At 36.9% G+C, this 22,017-nt stretch overlaps 3 protein-coding genes across 3 annotated transcripts in view; 1 reads left to right on the top strand and 2 right to left on the bottom strand.

Annotated features, from left to right (window-relative positions):
- LOC107668096 (potassium voltage-gated channel subfamily KQT member 2-like) overlaps positions 1-14,414 on the top strand; it is a 32,509-nt gene extending 18,095 nt beyond the window's left edge. Inside the window, exons 11-15 of the mRNA XM_016459885.1 lie at positions 1,577-1,770; positions 5,780-5,879; positions 7,188-7,319; positions 10,152-10,269; positions 12,427-14,414. Of these exons, the coding sequence (XP_016315371.1) occupies positions 1,577-1,770; positions 5,780-5,879; positions 7,188-7,319; positions 10,152-10,269; positions 12,427-13,131 (1,249 nt within the window). The 3' untranslated portion in view covers positions 13,132-14,414. The remainder of the gene's footprint in view (positions 1-1,576; positions 1,771-5,779; positions 5,880-7,187; positions 7,320-10,151; positions 10,270-12,426) is intronic.
- A 3-nt stretch (positions 14,415-14,417) lies between these two features.
- Positions 14,418-18,567, bottom strand: LOC107668095 (uncharacterized). Its single transcript, XM_016459884.1, has 8 exons — positions 18,423-18,567; positions 16,456-18,192; positions 16,285-16,351; positions 15,838-16,172; positions 15,192-15,264; positions 15,060-15,114; positions 14,854-14,979; positions 14,418-14,606 (listed from the first exon to the last, which is right to left on the bottom strand). Exons 1-8 carry the CDS (start codon positions 18,463-18,465, stop codon positions 14,505-14,507), a joined length of 2,538 nt encoding a protein of 845 aa, XP_016315370.1. The 5' UTR covers positions 18,466-18,567; the 3' UTR covers positions 14,418-14,504.
- Positions 18,568-19,686: 1,119 nt separating this feature from the next.
- LOC107668021 (deoxyribonuclease gamma-like) overlaps positions 19,687-22,017 on the bottom strand; it is a 2,856-nt gene continuing 525 nt past the window's right edge. Inside the window, exons 2-9 of the mRNA XM_016459752.1 lie at positions 21,785-21,937; positions 21,508-21,596; positions 21,340-21,426; positions 21,140-21,246; positions 20,908-21,020; positions 20,662-20,819; positions 20,093-20,189; positions 19,687-19,909 (exon numbers count right to left, since the gene is read on the bottom strand). Of these exons, the coding sequence (XP_016315238.1) occupies positions 19,829-19,909; positions 20,093-20,189; positions 20,662-20,819; positions 20,908-21,020; positions 21,140-21,246; positions 21,340-21,426; positions 21,508-21,596; positions 21,785-21,925 (873 nt within the window). The 5' untranslated portion in view covers positions 21,926-21,937 and the 3' untranslated portion in view covers positions 19,687-19,828. The remainder of the gene's footprint in view (positions 19,910-20,092; positions 20,190-20,661; positions 20,820-20,907; positions 21,021-21,139; positions 21,247-21,339; positions 21,427-21,507; positions 21,597-21,784; positions 21,938-22,017) is intronic.

Below are 22,017 nucleotides of genomic sequence, written 5' to 3'. Positions count from 1 at the left end.
ACACAAAGACACCCTGTGTGGGTGCTGCCCGAGAAGCAATAGGTACCGTTGCATATAGATACTAACGTCTGCACGCTCAGATCTCTCTCTCTCTCCAGCATTTGAATTTGTCTCTTTCCTTCCTGACTTTGATTTCCCCCCTATTTCTAAATGTATTCCATCAGTGTGTACCATCATCAGCTCAAGTGAAATATTTCAACATTTTTTGAGACATACAGCATAGTGCACATTCGTATCGGTGTTGAAGTATTTTAATCTCTCGTCAGCTCAGGTGGGCTGAGAAATGTTCTGCTCTCCAGCATCTAAAAATGTTGTCTTGTTCGAACCAGAGAAGCAGACATTTGTTTAGCTTTGTGAGAGAGTTTTGCCTGCGGATCAACTTTCCCACTTAGCACCTGGAAGCACTTCCCATGGCTTTTTACCTCAATCCCACAAGACCATCCTCCTCTGCAAGCTGCCTTGTGTTGTATTGGGGTCTCTCATTTATTCATTTGGCTGTTTTTTAAAAGGTGTTTAATATAACAGTTGTGTATTTTTTCAGCATGCCCGACAACATGCATGTGTTTCATTGCTTTGTTGTTCAAAAGTTTCCGCTGTGGCAGCATGTGGGTCTGCTGTTGCATCCAGAAGTCGTGGATTGCATTGCATGACTGAGAAGCATCATTATCCATATCTTTGCCCATGTAAGTCTGATCTTTATTAAAATAGAAGAATGCAGAAACGATACATTCAGTGTTTGCTAAGAAATTAAAATAAGTTTTAATGTACAGTTGTGAAATTGCTTACAGGTTACACGTTTCAGTCATTTTAGAAATGTACGGAACTGTATTTTTAAGCAATTATTTGATTATTTATTACATTTCAGTGTTTTCTTTTTGGTGGCTTCAGCTGAACATTTCTATAGCAACATTTAGATATCAGTAAATATGTAACTGTGCTGTTCTTTTAATAATTTCTATAAGCTGTAACGTGCAAACAAGAATAATTATGAAAATAATAGATCAGTAAACAGTAATACGTTTTCTAGTAAAAATTCTTTTAGCTGTTTAACCATTTGTTTTTGATGAAATCCATCTGCACTTAGTTTTAGTTCATTTTTATGTATTTTTGTAATGTATTTATTTGTTTGTTTATTTATTTTGTACTGGGTGATAGACTTGTACTGATGTGCAGAATGGACTCACATTTAGTGACATAAATTGTCAAGCAAAAACAAATACATATATATTTCTGTATAATAATATAATTTTAAAAAAGGTATAGATTTATATACAGTGGAGAATGTCCTGAATTAAGTTTTTTTTTAATTAGCACCAATTTATTTTATTTTTTTATTGTTTAATGCATAAATCTTACAAAAAAATATTAATTATAAATTTCAATGCTAGAGTGCTAGACATACAAAATTACTTTTTTTGCAGTGTATGGTCATTAATATAATTTACTGAGTATTTTCTTTTTAGCACTGGATGGTTTCTGTCCCCACACTGGAAAAATAGTGTGGGCTCAGGATGATTTGTCTGTTTCCTTTGCTTTTTTTGTTTGTCTTTTGTGCTTCATTGTGTCTGCTGTGCAGTCGTAAGCCCAGCTTGAAAGAGAAAGGCAGTCCCTCTAAGAGCACCGGGGGGAAGGAAGCCAAGACCCCCAAACCAGAGGATGGAGTCAAAGAGAGTCCAAGCAAAGTGACCAAGAGCTTGAGCTTCACAGAGCGGAACAAAGCAAAACACGCTTTTAGAATGAAAGATGGAGCTTCTCGGCAGAACTCTGAAGGTCAGAGAATGTTGTTATGCGCACACACACTCACAAATATTGGAATACACACTCTGTTATTCTGAGTGCAAAGTATATGCTGCGTCCAAACGTACATTCACCTGTACATTACAATACTTGCTTTGCATAGGTTTCTTTTCTTCTTCTTTTTTTAAGTGAGACTTCAGCAGCTAGCAAGCATAGTTTGTAATTTCCTGGCACAGAACCAGATGCCACACTAGATTGCTTAATGTGTCATAGCACAAAAGATGGTGTCAGTAACAGTCCATTCATTAGAATTCATAAGACGGCAGGTGTGAGTTTCTATTTAAAGAAACAGCCCAAAAGAAGAACTGATCTGTGTTTCATAGGTTTAGTCCCCTTGCTGAAACACGTGAAAGTGGCTTAATGTTTCAAACCATGTTTTGCAGTGGAACATTGTATTAATGTCTAAAGATGCTTGTTGATGCTGTACCATTTGTGGCTTTTTAGTTGCAGTAACTGTAGGAGTTTTTATATGCCCTTAGATGCTTGATCCCCACAAAATAGTTCATCCACGATGAAAATGCTTTGGGGGGAATTCACTAAGAATGAATTGCATCTGCTGATAGTGTTGTTTTTTTGCACATGCTACTGCATTTGTATTGTTTAGTATCTGATTCACTACAGGAACTGCAAATCAGGCAACAGTGTAAACGCCTGAAGATTTCATGCTAAATGAAATTTGCACAGGAGCATTTGCTGATTTGCCCTGGAAAGACTGTCAGTTAAACTGTATTTTGGGTGGTTAGTGAATGAGATGTAGTTTTTTGCGCTAAAATACAGCTCGCTACAGTGTCACAGTTGTTTAGTGAATTCGACCCTTTGTGTTACTCTCATCACCTGTTTTATGCTCTTGGCATAACTCTGCAGTGCTCAACTTCAGTATATATATATATATATATATATATATATATATAAATAGATCCATTTCTGTATTTCACTTCCTGCACACTCACCGGTTTCTCTCTCATTTCTCTCTACTGGAAAAAATAAAGTGCTGATTGAGTTGCAAGACGAGGACTTCGCCATGAAGAGTTCTCCAGGTTAGGCCATGATCCAGAAATATGATCCAAAAAGTACAGAGATGACAGAGCAGTTTCTCTTAGAAGTAGAGAATATAAAGTATATTTAATCAGAATCTGTAAGCACGGCAATGCAACAATAACTGCTCTCGCAAAGGCCACCTGGTAGAAATGACAAAATATTATGTTTGATAAATAACAAACAGTATCACAGACCTCAGCTAAATGAATTTGTATAAATATCTTATGTAGCAGTGACACCACAGCGTAAGCAATACGAGAAATAGATTTCACTTCCACTTGCATACAATTTTGTGGTTTTTCCATGAATACGGTATAAAAAAGCCAAACAACATATTCTGTCCAATTCAGTTTCTATAAGGCTTGCCATTTTGGCAGCCCTAATATTAAAATTGAGACATTTAAATAAATAAATAAAACACTTTTTAAAATTCTAAAATGTGTGCTTTTGTTATTTACTAGCAACAAACATAAAAAAAAAAAATACATTTATATATTGATTGTAAATAATTGATTAAAAATAATAATAGGTATGCCACAATGAGTATTTGAACAAATAACAGGGTTGAAAATGTAACTTAATTAAAAAATGTTGAATGCAGTCAAAACACTATTTGCAAAATTGAAAAAAAGCATGAATAATTATTTATCTATTGTCTTCTTACCTTACCATAAATGGTCCATATAATATTATTTCTTGTGTTCCCTAATTTTAAGAAATAATAATTTTTTATAATGAAGGAAAGACATAGAAATATATATATTTTTTTTTTAATTAAATGTGGTAATTGAAAATTATTTAATAGTTTATAATACTAAATTAAAATTGTTCTTTACTACAATAAATTGAATATCAATTCAACAGATTGCTTTAAAATTAGGACATTTTTGTATGATTTTTATTGTTACAGTCAAGACATTTGAGGTGGGCTAAAATCACCATTTTAATGGAGGGTTACAGATATTTGATATGTTTACAACTTGCTTCTGTTCATGCTAGATTATCGTTATGTTACTTGATAGTTTAACTAACCTATCTAAAAGTTCTTAAAAAAAAACATGGGATTTGTACCTCTAATGTTTTTTTTTTAAAAGTCATTGGAAATTGAAGTATATCGTTTTCATGGAAAGTGCTTTATAATGATGTGCAAGCAAATCTCCCCCATTTATAATGTAAAATAAGCCTAATATAAGCGACACCATGTGTTATACAGTTGCATGGTTGAAGTCATTGTCATCTTTGACCATCTCTCTCTCATCTCTCTTTCTCTATTTCTTTCTCTCTATCTTTCACATTTTGTCTTTTTCTCTTCACATTTTGGCAGCGATTGAGGGCTTAATCAGTAAGACAAATTATGTTGTCTGGGGCTGCATCTCTTTAGCACTAGTCCAAAAAAAAACTCAACACCAGTCTGCTAAAGAAACACTATGCATGTTTTAAAAATGGCTCCTTAATTACCAAGCTGCAGCATATCTTTACAGATCTGCCCATCATCCAACACTCTCTGTCATGAACGCTTGGCTGAAAGTTTCATCTCACTTGAAGCATCACGCAAAATATGAATGCCTTCACTGATGCTTGGATAGTTTTTACAGCAGCTATATTAGCCTTATCTGTCAACCATATGACGGTGAAGTGCGACAGTAGAGCAAAGAAGATGTTACTCATTTGTCTCAGCCTGGATATCGGTCTCACGCTCATCCCATGACAGAATGTGTTCCATGAAGGTGTTAATGAAACACTTTGCAACTTACACTTTCCATTAAGTACTTTGCACTAACTTGCATGAAAGAATTTCTCAGCTTATGAAGGAAACAAGTTCGGTCTTGTGCAGTTTTGACTAGCTGGTTGTTACTGTCATTTGAATAGGATATGCTTTTTCGGCTGTCACATCCACATTCATATGGCATAAGGATGACACATGTAGTACTAATATTTAAGCTTTTTTGTCCCAGCTTTACATGTTAACCAGCATTTTTCAGGGGGTTGAAATTTGTTAGATTGTGTTAGGTGCACAAACTTTTCTCTCACATGTGCTATTGCAGTAAATGCTCAGGCTAGCAGGTTCTGGTAAGTGCTTCATGCATGAGCAACACTATTGTTTCAGCTCCAAATGCACATATGCACATAAATATTAAAGCATGTCTGAAGCTTCTGACTAATGCTGACATATTAGCAGTTTCACAGCCACAGAAATTTGACTGTGCTCAACTCTTTTTCATCAAATTTTTTTTCCCCTGAGCACTTCTGAAGTGTGGAATAAATTAATTTCAATTTTTGGAAAATCTCGCTAGTCATTTAGCATTTACTTTCTTCCAAGGAAAGTCACCTTGGGGTAATTTGTGATTTAAGTGCCTTACTCAAGGGCATACTCTGATTCCATGTGCTTTTAAAAGGACAGTTCTCACAAAAATTGAAATTGTCGTTATTTACTCACCCTTATGTCGTTTCAAACCTGTACGATGATCTATGATGGGTTTTACTCTAGCAATATCACATGAGCAACTATTGTACTGCATTTCAGCATAGCTGGGCAAAGTCTCATTCCTACAGTCATGCTGATATTCAGAACAACATCATCATTTGCAAGTGTGATATTGATTTTATACAACAGTTCTGTAAATAAGATGTTAGTTCAAGAAACTTCACACAACTTCAACTTGATACTCTGGTCGAGAACGGTGGGAATGCAGACAGGCAGAGTGATACTAACAGTGAAAAGTCACAGTGCTGTTGGACTACTGTAAATATCACTCTTGGAACGCTGCTCAGCCAATCGAATTCAAGAACTGGAACTAACTGTTGTATAATGTGGAGTGCAGTTTATCGAGCATGTCTGCCATGGCAGATGTTTTCTGTAATCTTTGATCTTGTCACAGGGCTGTTCTTTGTTAACATTAGGACTCTTTACATTGGGAGCAGCCTGTTGTTTTGTGTGTTGTAGAGGCAAGTCTTCCAGAAGATTTTGGGGATGACCGAGGTTTCCACTGTGAGTTTGTGCCAGATCTGTCTCCGGGACTCAAGGTCACCATCAGAGCAATCTGGTAAGAGGCACCAATCTCTGGGCTAGAAAAGACAAGGGGTATAAATATTTGCTCTCACAACAATTCAGTATAATTACAATTATTGTTAAAAACAGAATAAAACTTTTTTTTAAATCACAATTGTTAAATAATGAAATATTTATGCATATATTTTATTTTTAAATTAATAATAATTATTTAAAAATGCTGAAAACAATAATTTAACTGCTGGGACAATCAAATGTTTATTAAAGGGCTCATGAACTGCCTGTTTTTATTTTGTACTGTTCTCTGATGTCCACTTATGTTATCAAGATTTTTATATCAAAAAAACAATCATAATTTAGAAGTAATAGGCTATTTTCTGTACTGTTTTTAACCCCTCTAATCAGAACGTTCTGTTTGAATAGACGTGGCAGATTGTACTCTGAGGTTCACTTATGTTATCAAGAATTTTATATAAAAGAAACATCATAATTTAGAAGTAATAGGCTATTTTTTTTTACTGTTTTTTACCCCCTCATCGGAACGCTCTGTTTGAATAGGCGTGGCGGATTGTAAACTCGGAAGTAAACGTCCACTGATATGATTGGTTAAAACTTATACATGTTTGACCATCTTCGTCCTTCTTAGATGGACACTGCTGTGTTTTAGGTTAAAAACGCATAAACACACAAGTACATATCAAATGATCTGTAATATCAGACAATAGCAATAGTGATCACGTAATAAAACAGTTACTAACTCTTGTGAGGTGCGACATCGGATCCAATATAGTTGGCACAGTATCGTCTTTTAGTTTCAATCTTACTGAAAATCCTGTGTCGAATTGTGCCTTGTTTGTAAGCGAATCTGCGGGAATATGACGTAAACAAAGGACCAAGTTCTTACTGGTGCAGTCTGGCACTTCATTAAAAATGAAGTTCATCAAATAAAGTTTATCGTTTTGTTTCTGTGTAGACCTGCGTTTGCCACTCTTGTCATTTACCTATTATGCGCACAAATCGGTGGGCGGGGCTAAACAGACAGTGATGTAGAGGCAGGTGTTGATCTTCTGTGGAGGCGGTGCTTATCAACACTATTACATCATAAAGTGGCACAACCTGTCATTTTGGCAGATTGGCTTCAAAATAAGCTGTTTTTAGACTAATGAGAAAGTTTTGAGTTCTGAAACTTACAGAATGTTTTTATAGCACAATGACATCTCGAAAGATCAAGGGAATTTTGATTTCTCAGTTCATGACCCCTTTAAATTCTATAAGTATTGCTTTGAATTGTAATTGTCAGATATGTTACACCCTAATTAAAGTCTTATTCGGTCTTCCCCAGTATTATGCGGTTCCTGGTGTCTAAGAGGAGATTTAAAGAGAGCCTCAGGCCTTATGATGTGATGGATGTGATAGAGCAGTATTCAGCAGGCCATCTGGACATGCTGTCACGCATCAAAAACCTTCAGTCCAGGCAAGACTTCAGTCTGTCTAGAACAGAAGAATCACATCACAAAGTTTTCACCATTACGGTAACCTAACAAAGACAGGATCCACCTGCTTCAGTAGTCAATCAGTATTTGGCAAGAGCTGTAGCTGAATTGTGAGCAGCACCCTCTGGTGGTCACTATTTGATATTACAGAAAGATTAAAAAGTCTAAAGCAGGATGATTTTTTTGTCACATTCAAAATTATTTGAATTCAGATTCACTCCTTTTCTCTCAAATAAGCCTCATATATGTTGTGAAATTACATCCACACATATACCAATATATTCCAACAGCAAAAACCATTTCTGTCATACATACATGAGACACTGTTCCTAGAAGTGGGTGAGAACAGACATGTATGGAATATATTCTTTCTTATTTGTCGACGGTCCTCACTGGGGTACAGGGAGTGGTTTCCATGTGTTGCTTGATGATGCTTGGTATCCATGTTCTCTCTGTGCACTTTGCCAGGATAGATTTGATTGTGGGTCCCCCTCCCCCCTCGACCCCTCGTCACAAGAAGTACGTAATCATTCACCATTAGCTTTCCCAGGCTGAATGGGTTTATTATTGGACAGCATTGGATTCAAAACTGCAGTGTCATGACAATTAAATGACTGAAATCATGAGGGGAAACTTGTCACTAACTGGTTAGATTGTTTCTTGATTGGTTATTCTATGTTCACCTTGAGAAAGATTTACATTTTGGATAGATATAATTATCCATAAAAAATACACTGCTTTAGAAATGAGCATCTGAAAAGTTCATTTATGATTAATAAAAAGTGTTTTTGCTGCACAATAATTCAACACACTATGGTGTGACCATGCAGCCTGTTTAACGGGGGACGGATGCAATTGTGCATGTTGTCCCAGGGTTTAAAGAAGAGAGAATAATTTAAACGTACAGTGTGTAACACGCAAAGCATCATAAGGCATGGAACCCGGTGACATTTTTGGATTATTTTTCATTTGTTTCCCCACATTATTTATTTTGTAAGTCAAATTCCCTGCCATTGATGCAGTATGTCTGACTAACATTGTTGGAAAGCTACTTTAATTTAATCTCAGATATTTTGCTGGATTTTTGAACAAATTAATATGAATCTCAGTTAAGATGACAGTACCAAACTATATTATTATTATTATTATTAATTTATTTTGTATACAAACAATAACTAACAACAGCATTTAACAAAATATTCTGTTATAAAAAAGTAGACCAAATATGCAGCGCAGGCAATTGAATTGATGAAGCTATTTTATTATTAATTTACATAAGCCAACTAATTGAACAGATTTTGCTTGATAGATTCAGACAGTGTTATTTTACTATTAGTTATTTTAGTATTTACTGTATATACTATTGTAGCTTTAAAATTTAGAATTAGCTTTTATTTTTATATGTTTGGTTTAACAATTTTTGTTTTGTAATTTCATTATGTGCTTTTTTTATAAATGTAATTAAATAATACATTTATTTAAATTTTCTTTTTATTTCATTTTCAGTTTTACTAAAGTTTAAGTTTTGGTTAACTATAACAAAACAAAAAGATTCTGACATATATATATTAGTGCTGTCAATCAATTAAAAAAATAACTAATTAATCACACATTTTTTTATCTGAAATTAGTCACGATTAATTGCGATTAATCCCATCTAAAGGTAACGTTTTTAAAATATACTTTTATATTGCAATAATTATACAGTCAATCTTCAAATTAATGTAGAAACAACATAAAGACATTGTATTTTTAATATTTGTTTAGTGGCATCTTTTTATGACTGAAGGAGAGTATCACTGATACCAACACTACTCTTATTTCTTATTTCCCTAATATTTAACCATTGTCTATATGTAATGTTGACTATACTAACATTACAGTATAATTGAGAGCCATCAATTTGAACATTTATTAGATTTTTCAAAAATTTTAACATATAATTTAAGTGAACTTAAAACAATCTTCACATAAACCCATTATAATAAATGTCATATTTACCTGTGCCCTTCAGCAAGTAGGAAATATGCAGAAATTGAATAAAGGTATCAACACTAAATTCTAAATTAAATTTAGATGAATCCTTAAAGCTACAAAAGTTATTGATTTCCTATTTTTTCTTTTGTTCTTTGATTAACAGACGTCACATCAGCTGGGTTATTAGGTTATTTGGCTGCTATTACTTTAAGAGCTGCCGCTGCTGAATGTGAAGTGCTTTAATATAAAATGATACAGGCTACAGTGCGTGCCGCCATATTTGAAAGAATCACACTTGATAGATGAGGCCTTTTAGGATAAATGATTCACTAGAATAATCGGATTTCCATAATGAAAAATGTAGTTAAGTGAGTTTTTTTCTTCATTTTTAGTTAGTTTCTCCCCAACACTGCTGTCAATAACTTTGCAAAAACACTCAGATGTGTATTGTGCTACAGTGTACTGCAGTATTGTGAGTATTGTTCCTCTTCGTGTAATGCTGCAGCTTTGAAAGAGTCACCTTTCCAAGATTCCAAGAGTCATCTTGATTTTTGAAGTCTCAAGTCCCTGATGAATGCATGCTGATTAACAACTTTGCAGTATTGCATGGACCATGCAATATGGCATATACTCACTTTCAGCAAATCAGGCTTCAATCATCTTCCCTCTTATTTCAACCCTGCTGTCCTATGTTTGCATTCGCATGCTTGAGTTCTCCTCCATAAAGCTAATTTCTGTTAACTTGACAAGGTACAGTGCACAGTTAACCACTGAATCTCAGTGTGGATGAGGGTGTATTGACTATGTGTCGAAGTGATGGTCTATTGGATCACTAGAGTGGATCAGATTGTGGGAAGGGGAGCCGTGGCAGGAGAAAAGGACAAGCCCAAAAGCGACACGGAGATGGCTGAGGACCCAAGCATGATGGGACGTCTGAACAAGATGGAAAAGCAGGTGAAGCATGTTACATCAAGTTAATTTGGTGTAGCACCGTACACTCTTAAAATAAAGGTTCTTTATTAAAGAACCTTTAGCATCCATGGAACCTTTTCATTCCATAGAACATTCTTTATAGTGAAAACAAAACTCTGTACGTGCAAGTTGAAAAATTTCAACTTAAGTGGAAAATTCGCATGACGTGTTTTCGCGCAAGTCAATCAGCGAAGAGCTTTTTGACATGTCCGGTTGTATCAGAAAATGGAGGAGAGCATTACGGTATGTTTTTATTCACACGGGTGACACAAAAAACATCCCACGAGTAATCTAGAGCGATAATGCGATGAGAATATTCGCTTCGTGTTTGGTGTGCACACACCATTAGATGTTTACTGAAAGGTTCTTTAAAGGGGTCATCGGATTCCCATTTTCCACAAGCTGATATGATTCTTTAGGGTCTTAATGAAAAGTCTGTAACATACTTTGGTTAAAATTTCTCAATGGTAGTGTAAAACAACACCCTTTTTACCCTGTCAAAAACAGCTCTTTTCAGAGCAAGCCGTTTAGTTGCATGCCGCTTTAAATGCTAATGAGCGCTGCTCACCCCGCCCCTCTCTTCCGAGCCGCTCTCTGAGAGACGATAAACTTTAACCGCATTTATCATGAAACTTGCTAACTAGCACGTTATTAGGAAAGGCGATTTGCAAAGATTCATATAAAAACCTTATACTCTCTTCTGGAGGTGAAGCTTAATCTCAAATGATTTGCGCGAACATAGACGCATTTATGTAGATCGGGGGCACATTCCCTTCAAAAACAAACATAATCCTCTGCGTCTTCAGTGGCTCAGATGTCAGGAGTAAATGACGACTGCTATGTTCATTATTACATCCAACAACAAAACACCTCAATCGCTTACGAGACATTCTTGTTTACAACCACTCCAGCGTCGAAACAATAGCGGACTGTTGACAGCTCACTCAGGGTGTAGAGGTCTGCACGGGCTTTAAAGTGAAGCCCGAACCCGGCCCGTACCCGAGATCGTCTGACCAGACCCGACCCGAGCGGCACAGTTAAATTTAGACCCCGAACCCGAAATCTTTTTTTTTTTTTTTTCACAACGAATAGCCAATTTTTAGAAATGCTGTATTTCACGATTGCATGCAACGGTCAGTAAGCAAATACATGTACAGAAACAGAATCATTAAGGCTCGGCCAGCTCACAAGGCAAAAGAAAAAACACTTACCAGTTATGAAAGTTTATGAAGATCAGGTGCAGCGGTCACATAAATTCTGCTGAGTTTTTGAATCGATAATTCTTCCATCGTGCAATTGGTCATTTTCGTCAGTTAATGTTCGTTAGCATTCGGCCTGCTTTAAATCAGACACAGAGATGCAGTGCGGTAAGATCGCATTTATTTGAATTAATTAGGCTAATTATATAATTTATTTGAATTAGTGCGCGCGAAAGAGAGAGATGTAAGTTGCGTGTGTGAACCTGCGTGTCTCTCTCTACAAGCAACGAGGCTTAGTTCCTTCAAAAACAGCGATTTTACTCCCTCATTGAAGAGAAATATAACGTTGCGAGTCAGTAGCCTGTCGAAGCTATTTTACTAATAAAAATTACCGTGCTGTGTTGTCGTGTGCAATAATGTGTGCGTGTGCGTCTATGAAAGCAGCATAGCCTGTATATAGTTTTAGTTTAGCTATAAGCCCGACCCGAACCCGAAGCTATTCATTAAACATTAACCCGAACCCGACCCGAAAGTATTTCGGGACCCGTCGGGCTCGGGTTGGGTAGCAGACCTCTATCGGGGCGGAGCTGTGATAAAACCAAAGACTGATGCCACTGTCAATCAACAATCGTGGGAGGGGCCTGGGTCTGTGTGACTTCACACAGGCAGAAATCTGAGATTGGCTTGATTTGAGAAAGGGGTTTGGATTTATCTATATTAAAAAAAAACACTGGGTGGATTTTTATCATTATAGGGTGGTTGTGTACACACTGCCAACACACATTTATGTTCAAACAACATGTAAAAGTGCATTACGCATCCGATGACCCCTTTAAGGAACCAATAATGGTTCTTCTATGTGTAAACCCTCTTTTAGAACTTTTATTTTTAAGAATGTATATGTCAGTGCTAAAGGGCCTCGCTGTCTCTCCTTGTGCAGGTGGGGGCAATGGACCTCAAACTCAACTTTTTGGTCAGCATGTACACCACGCATATGGGCATCCCACGATCTGAGACCGAAGCCCTCCTAGGCTTTAAAATCCCTTACCCTGCTCCTCCCTACCACAGCCCTGACGATAAGAGCGAGAAAGCACAGGACGAGAATAAAAAGAGTGTGTCCCCTGTCCATCCTGGTCCCAACGGGACTCCCACCGATAGCCAATGTCGGCCCTCTACCTCATGGCATCAGCAGGATGACCATCCCCTCATTGTGCCTCTCTGGAACAACAGCCGAGGAGTTTCGCCAATAGGCACTGACGACCCCTCGCTGTACCGCCTCCCGCCTCCGCCGTTCCATGAGATCGGGGACAGCAGCTGCTCACGTAGGTCCAGAAGACCCGTCCAGCAGCAGGCGGCCGTCGAGAGCGACACGTCCTTCTCCATTCCCTCAGTGGACCATGAGGAACTGGAGCGCTCTTTTAGCGGCTTTAGCATTTCTCAGGCCAGGGAAGAGAATTATGTGCCTCCGGTGAGTCTGGGGCTTTTTGGTGGAGGCGGCGTGACACTGTGCACCCGTCTCAGGCCTTATCTGGCCGAGGGGGAGTCGGATACGGACTCTGACCTCTATACGCCGGGAGTGCCGTCTCCTCTTTCATTTACCGGAGAGGGGCCTTTCAGTGACAGGATGTGGCCTGGTCTAAAATAGTTTGGAGTTTGTTTAACTGACCAGTATCCTGGATGTAGCTGATGGATGTGTATGTGGCCATTTGGACTTGATAGAGTGAATCGTTTTCAATGTCGAAAAACAAAAATGTGGGAGTGATTACCAACTGCATTGATGCCACAGCAGCGAGAATGAATCATAAACATTAAAAAAACAAAAACAAACAAACACGGAGGCTAAGGATGTGTGCGTTCACAAGTGGAAAAGATTGTGTGTATTCAATTACTGGCATGGATCTTCAAATCAAAAAAGGCACCTCTTCTTTATTGCTTTGCATAGTCACCACAGCTAATGCAGTATCAAATGCACTTTACCTTAAAACTGTAATTTTAATTAATGAGATATTTATTTATTTATTTACATTGTCTTTTCCTGAAATGCGTTATGAGACTGTTATGAAAACGAATAGTTAATCAGGGCATGTGTTCATAGTAAGTAAGCATTTAATGAACATTTTAAATTGAATGGTTCCTTCGGAGAAAATAATTTCAGCCAAAGAAAAAGACGGCAGAAAGCTGAGCATGCCTTATAGGTACTTTTTCCCTCTTACATTTCTTATCTGTAGGATGGAAAGATTAATTAATTTTTTATAGCTACAATTAAAGTCAAAACACTTACGGAGATAGACACATACTTTTGGAGGAACTATTAATATCTGCAGGAACCCGGGTGATGATCAGAGAAGAAATATCCATGCTATTGTATGCAATCAGTTTTAATTTTCTAGAATTGGTAACCTGCACTATGATATCATGTTTTATGCTGTAGTGAAGAAGGCACTGAATAATAATCAGACCTAAAAATACATTAACTGCATGGCATGTTTATGGAATATAGCTTGTTGACAACCTAATAGGATGACAAATGAGATAGCAATAAAAGAAAGTCCCTTCAACTGTAGTCAGATATAGTCAGGGATGAAGGAATTGAAAATGTATCAATTGTATTTATTTATTTTGTTTTTCCAGGTCAGTTTTACATTGAAAGCACTTGTTTGTACTGGTTTCCTGTAGGGCCCAGAGACCACAAACCTCTGCAAACGTATCACTTTTCCTAGTAAAAAAGGAGGAAGATTAATCTATCTAGATGTGGTTTACATAAGAAAACAGGGATAACCATGTTAAAAAGATATAAACATTTTTCAAAGCTGTATTTCAATGCGCTGTTCAAACATTACAATATTAGGTTGCATACTGTAAGGAAATAAAGTTGGTTTTGTCTCAGTCTGCTGGTTTGTCCGTTTCATGAGATTTTGCATGGCCTTGTGCAATGGTTTCTCTATCACACTTGCAGAGGCCTTGATTTCTTTGTGTGTGTGTGTTTAATCATGTTGAATATCCAAGAGTCATGTGAATTCAGTAGATCCAGTCCAGGCTGTCTGTGGCCCACCAGTAAGACAGAACACCCACCGCCGTCGCTAGACTCACTGCTAACACTGAATGCAGCAGGACAAGACACTATAGAGACGTCAAAACAGAGTTCGGTCACAGTCTGAACTGTTAGGCTAGATTATTGGCTTTATTTATTAATGACGTTAATGCTGTTGTGCTTGAGGCTGATACAGGAACATGAATTGTACATTAATAATGGCAGCATCAGAACTGACATTTCTATGACAAATGTTTACACAATTTATACATAACTTAAGCATACCATGAGCATGTTGTTATTTACTTCTTTAATTTCAAGCCAATTAATATTTACCTTATTTCTCTTGGGTTGTTCCTTCAGCTGCTTGTCTGCCTTTTGTAACCCCTTTGGTAAGACTTTGTACCTTCCTGTGTACAAGCGTCTCTCATTTGGTTCATCAGAATCACTTTGGTCCTGAATCTTGTGGATAGCAGTAAGACAATGACTGATTACTATTATTTGATCATTTTATTGTTTGCTTGATGATCTGATGTTCTCACCTCAGTCCTCAGGATGCTGGCAGTGTCATCTTCTGTGTTTGATTCCTGTTCACTGCTACAGGACAATATAAAATGCAAACTTACGAATCTGAAATATTAATGATATTTGAAGCTGAATGAAATCCATCTTACCTATCATTATCTTCCTCATTTTGCGAAGATTGTTGGCGAAATCTTAACATAACTTTGTGGGTCCTGTCTTTGACTGTTAAGAGAGATGTACATATTTATTCATTTAGCAGGCATTTATATCTGAACCCATGATCTTGATACTAACACCATGCCCTTACATTTGATCTACAAAAACTATTTTCCCAGCAATACATTGGGATTTTTCCATTTTTTATAGGGGACTTGAAAGTGAGTGTGTGTGTATAATTACATTTTTGAAAGAAAATATATTTGTATTTATTTGATCATAAAAACCATATTGCTGTGAATATTAGTTTTAATATGTTTTATAATGTAATTTATTCCTTTGATGGCAAAGCTGAATTTTCAGTCTTCAATATGCTAATTTGGGACTCGTTTCTTATTGTCATCAATGTTGAGAATAGTTAAACTGTTTAATCATAATACATTTTTTCTGGATTCTGAAAGAATAGCATTTATTTGAATTCGAAATCTTTTGTAGTACTATAAATGTATACTGTCTCTTTTGATCAATTTAATGCATCCTTGCTGAATAAAATATTCAGTATTAATTCCTTTTAAAAAATCTTACTGACCCCAAAGTTTAGAACGGCAGTGTGATTCTATAGAAAATTTCAGCACTTACCCTCATTTTGGTCCTCTTCATAATATCTGTTAGATGCGTCAATTCTCGCTTGTTCCTGCTTCATATCCCTCTCTATTTCAATTTTCAGCTTCTCCAGGAAATCGCGATCGTCATCACCTATCATTATACTTGAGTTCATTTGAACTTCTTTATTAATATCACAGTCATAATCATCAAGTCTCATGTTGTCCTCATCCATCAGAAGGGTGCTGATATTTTCTCTGATGTGTGAGGGTTCACGGCTGTCTTCCTTGTTGCTTGGGTCTTGTTTGATTGAACTGGACTCTGGAGGATGCAACTCACTGATGCAACCTATTGTGCTAGGTTCCTCTTCACTGCCGTGTGGAAATATCACATGCAAATCAAATTTATGAGCTTGTATGGTGCACTAAAGTATAACACAAAACACTTTCCTTTTGAAGTGTCAAATGTTGAAATTGGTCTTACCTGTAACTATCCTCCTCATACTGAGAGGATTCTGGCTCCAAACAAAATGTCACTTTGTGGCTTCTCCCTGTTGTTGTTGTTGTTGGGTGAGAATTGGCCAAAATTAAAAAATTGTCCTAATAAAAATGTGATAAATTAAGACGTTAAGATGGTTCACAAATGAGCATTTACCCTTGTTTTCCTTGCCTTCGACAGACTCGTAGTATCTGTTAAATGCTTCAATTCTTGCCTTTTCTTTCTCCCAGTCCCTATCGGTCTCCTCCCCATCGTTCTCCAGCTCTTCCAGGTAATTGTCCTCTTCATCACAGATCAACTCTTCTCCATTAATGTCCCAGTCATATTCATCAAGCTTCAGAATGTCCTGGGACCAAAACGTCCCAGGTAACAAAGTGTGGACATTTTCTCCAGTGTCTGAAACTTTTGAATGTTCACTGTTCTGTTCTTTGTTGTTCTGGTCTGTTTTCACTGATGGATGTGACTCACCAACACTTTCAGATGAATCAGTCTCAGAAGAAGCTTCCATTACAGTTCCATGAGATGCTGGAATGCTTGATAAACCTTCTACATTACACATCTCTGGTTTCAAGCTATCTTTGACCACCCCATCCACTAGTTCATGCTCAATACTGTGCCAGTCTGTAGCAAAGTCCTTTGTGAAGGTGTCCTCTTGTTTCTGGAGAGCTGTGTTTTTGTCCTCTGAGACAGTACGTGAAATGAAATCAGGTGTATCTTCTTGGTTTTTGCAGTAGTCGTCACCATCACTGCTGAAATCACTGTCATAGTCAGGCTGCTCATTCATGTAGGATTCATTGGAATTTGATTGGAAATTCTCAGAGATTCCATAATCAGAACTTTCCCCAATGTTTGAAATCTCACGATGATATTCAGCATCTGTTTGGAACAATATGTCATCATCGGATTTCCCAGTTGTTGTCTCCACATACAGATCCTCATTCTTGACATAAGTGAGCATGTCTGCAGGATCCATACATTCATCTTTCTTTTGGACATCATCATCTTCCCTTGAAGTTACAACACTGTAAGGCAGGAGAGGTTCTTCTGGGCCTACAGCCTGCACCTCAGCTTGCTTGGTGTCCATGTGATTGGGTTGTCCACCCTCGGGACCTTCACTGCTGTCCCCACTGTCACTTTGAGACAGATCAGAGGAATACTCTGCTAAACCTTCCTCGTCTCTCTCATGATCCTCATGATCTTCTTCTGTAAACTCTTTTATCTCATCCATAGACTGAACCTCCGCTGATGCTACTGGCCAGTCTTGCAATGTTGACTGTATGGCACTAAAATGATTGAGCTGCTTATCATCTGGTGCATGCTGAAGGACATGCTCCTCAGTGCTGTCAGGCTCCATTCTTTCCTCTTTTAATGTTGAGCTCTCATTTTCAGATTTGTCCACCATCTGGTAGGACAGTAGATGAGATGTGGTCTCCTCCTGAGTCCGTGCGCTCATTGTATCCAGACCATAGCGAGTTCCTTTTGGGAGAACCATTTCCAGCACATTGACATCTTCAGATTGTTCCTTGCTCATTTGATGGATATCTTCATGTATCTCAAATTCATTCTTTCTGCAATCCTCTTCATGGAAGCTTAATTGCTGGTTTTGGGTTTGTGTCTTATTTTCGACTGCATCGTTGTCATCCCGTGAACCACAAAGCGTAGATCCTGCCTTCATGCTTTGTTCATCTAAAGAGAAGTTCCTATTGTTCTCAAAACAGTGCTTAGTTTCCTCTTCCCTATTCGTCCACTCTAAATCTATGTCAGAATCAGATCCACTGGATTCTCCGTGACTGTCGTCCTCCTCCATGTCTGGCTCATTTTGAAGCACATTAATGCTGTGTGCGGTTACTGCATCATCATCAAAGTTTAGATGCTCAAAGTTTGCCTCTGTTTCTATTAAAAAAAGGAGCACAAACATCAGTACTAATTACACTGTAAGAAAAAAAGCAGTAGAAAAACAGATCACGTCCTGGCAGAAAATACCAGTACATTTTCTGTTAAGTTTACATACATATTCTTCAACTTTAAACACATCTCATCAATGCGCAATTCAAAATATGGGATCATATGAGATGATATGCGCAAATGTACATTAAACACAAAGTGTTATACAGAAATCTTACCTTTGAATGCATCGTTCAGAATATCAGCAATGTTTTGATCCATCTTGTTTTTGACACAGCAGGAGGTGTAAAGTGTTTAATTTCATCCCATACAGACAAAATCAGATTCAAACATGACAGACACTCTGAATGTTTTACCACTTGACAAAATGGTAAAGAGTGTGTGTTGCGTACCGCTTTGTGTCATAGCTGCTTCCTGTTCAAACAGGGTCATCATGACAACAAGAACATCAACACAGAATTTAAGTTACTAAACAAAAAACAGTCACATGAACATGCAATTTAAATCAACATTGTTCAAATATCAAAAGTTAACATCAAATATGTCAAGTTATATTTGCTTGATTACTATTATTTTCGTCTTACTTTTATGTGTGTGTGTGTGTGTGTGTGTGTGTGTGTGTGTATGAGTGTGTTAGTGCAGCAGGAACACAGCCTTGTATGACATTTTGTAGGTTGTGGTTTGAGAAGCACAACCACACCACACATCTCTAAATTTATGCATCCGCCACATGAGTTACACAGTAATTTTATTCAAAACGCTGCTGTGACTTTCCATCAGATAATGTAAAAAGTTTTTAAAATGAACAAGATGCTCGGTATCCATTCTGAGAGGTTTCTTTTTTAGTGAGCCACTGTAGTGCTGCGTGTTTTAGTCTATTTTAAAGTGTGAATTATTTAGTGACATTACAGAATGAAAGAACACAAGAGCATAGCTTCTACTCCTCTTGATCAAAACATGCAACATGACAAATCATGACCCTTTCATGTGAATATATGACAGTTTTGTGGCTTTTAGTCCAATTGTATAATATTTTTATAGAATTTCAGGTATAATGGCGAGACTGGCAATATGAGGACATTGTGTTTATTATGTAATCTCGACTATTAGCGACTTCAATACAGGACACTATAGCAGAGCACCAAGCCACCATAAATCCAACATTTATTTAAAAATTAATTTTTGTATATAATATTAATGAATGATATAAGAAATGGCTTAAATAGTGTAGTAAACAACTTGTTTTTCTTGAAACGGCATAAAATATAAGATAAAAGCTTTTATTTTCCATTATCTGTTCACATTTTCTATCATTTCAGAGCCTCTAAACATCATCTACAGGTGCATCTCAATAAATTAGAATGTCGCGAGTTTCACAATTTGAGTTGAATTACTGAAATGAACTTTTCCACGACATTCTAATTTATTGAGATACACCTGTATGTTTTCAGCCACTGGTGTTTTCTTGCATGACAACATTTACACAGTAAATGTGTGTAATAATTGTACACGCTGCACATGTAGTATTGGACATTGAACCAGTAAATTATCACAGTATCAGGCAAATAATTATATACTATTAGAATTGATACTTTGTAGGTCATATTCGCAGATATTTTTCATTTCACAGTTCATGGCGCAGGAGGTAGCGATGGTTTGCTTTCAAATCCACCTCTACAGGATAGTGGTCACTGACTTCCAAAGCCTAGGTGCAAAAAAAAAAGAAAGAAATGTCAAACATTAATGTGTTTTTATAACCTTAAACCGCATAAACACATTTCATTACACCAAATACACAAAATAATGTTCTTTTTAGCAACATCATATGACCCGTTTAATACATTTTACACAGTTTTATGAATGAACTCTGTTTTGCAATACTGTTTACCTCTTCCTCAGATAGATTGAATTCTTCTTTGAAGTTGAATGGTTGAGCAGATTCCGGAACTATTCCAGAAATTAGTTCTTTGCCATGAATAATAATCCTAAAGCGGGTTTTCACAAAGATTTTACTATTAGACTATCTAACATAGACTGGTAAGCCATTGTAAAATTGTAGTTTAGACTGAGAATGCTATAGAGTGCTGCAGGAATGAGTCCTAAAACCTGGAAACAAGCAACTTTACTAGTCTACTTTTAAAGCCTCTTTGTGTTTACAATCACACTCTTGCAAACCATTCTCACGCAAACTTGTAGATGGTGGTGGTGTTGTTTGTTTATAGCCTAACTTTAGCTTTTTACTTCTGGTGACTGTATTTTTCTGTGATCAAAAAAAAATTTTTTCCCCCTTCAAGTCATAGAGCTTGTTTTCTGGAATAATCCAAAAGTCAGTACAAAAATCGTAGGGAACTGGTGTAATGGTGACCTCTGGGTTGGCCTTCAAAATTAAGTCATCCTTGTAGCACTCTATTGTTCCTGTGGTTACTGTGTTGGTTTGCTAAGAAAGTAAGACCAGACCTGTCATAAGCGCAGCGTGTTTTTTCACGCACTGTAGTGTCTTGTTCATCTCTAATCAGCCAGTGAAACTTTGGGTCACTCCTGAGACGCACGTTTTTCAGTCCTTTATTGGTAACATAGCTGCAAGCTGCATTTAAGTCCCCCAGAAACATCACATTCTAGATAAGAAAGGTAAAAAAAAAGAAATTATATACAATCTAGGAATGAATATACAATCTATCATTCTATCTAATGAGTTCTGTGTACCTCAGTTTTCCATTTCTTCCTGATTGTTTGGAAGACCTCATACAGTGCCTCCATTTCTTTCATTGCACTCTTAGGACAGGTGTGCTGACCAATAAGGACAAAGTTCTTCACCACTGTAAGATAATGCAACCAGTCAGATTCAGTATGAATGTGTCTGAGAAAATGATTGTGCTATAATGTGCTATTTTATTTGGTGGTACTAGAAATGCTCTGTGGAACGTTTATGACGTACAGGTTGTGGGAGAACGGATCCATATGATGAACGGCTCTCTGGCGAATACTGTGCTCTCGTTGAACTCTGGGTGCTGGTATTGCTCTTGCACCTGTAGCATGTCTTTTCTGTGAACACAGAAGTTTATCATCATCACTCCTAATGTTTGCAAAATTCAGGTATGTTCACAGACGATCATACGCATTATAAAATTTCATTACCTGTAAATGTACACATACTGCTCTTTATATGTTTTCTTCCCCATTCTTTTACTCTCTAAATGTGTGTAAATGTGAGATTTGTCAAATCTGGAGGAAGGAAAATGAAAACATTATTATATTATACATGAATTCAGAGTCACGTGTGTCCATAAAATGCTGTGAATATACCTGTTCAGGTTCATCAACAGCGCAGATACAGCTTCACCTCTAGAATCTCGAACTTCCTGAATCAAACTCAGGTCACAGCGAGAAATTATCTACAAGTTAAAAAAAATGTTTATAAGACATTTATAGATAGAGAGATGCATTTAATTTTGTATTCAGATTCTCAAATATTCTTTGTATCTTTGTTAAAATAAGCCATTTTGTTCATTGTATTCTTAGGACAGGTATGCTAATCAGTGAGGACATTTCATTTTTAGTCATATTCTCAAGTAATCTATACCTTTATTAAAATCTCCATAACTCTCTTATTGCTGGCCTTTGCTTCTCCATAGCTCTGGATGTTGAAGGCACAGATCTTCAGTGAAATTACAGAAGTCCAAAAACATAATCCAGCAAAACATACCAAAAGAGACGACCTCATTTATCAGGACACCTAGAAATACACAAAGTTTCATTAATCTAACAAAACAACACCACTTATTTGTCTTTTTGGATAGTGTAGTAGTATATAGT

The sequence above is a fragment of the Sinocyclocheilus anshuiensis genome, unplaced genomic scaffold (assembly GCF_001515605.1).
Source record: "Sinocyclocheilus anshuiensis isolate Anshui unplaced genomic scaffold, SAMN03320099.WGS_v1.1 scaffold1024, whole genome shotgun sequence".
In the NCBI taxonomy this organism is placed as follows: Eukaryota; Metazoa; Chordata; class Actinopteri; order Cypriniformes; family Cyprinidae; genus Sinocyclocheilus; species Sinocyclocheilus anshuiensis.
This window is presented reverse-complemented; position numbering and strand designations above follow the sequence as displayed.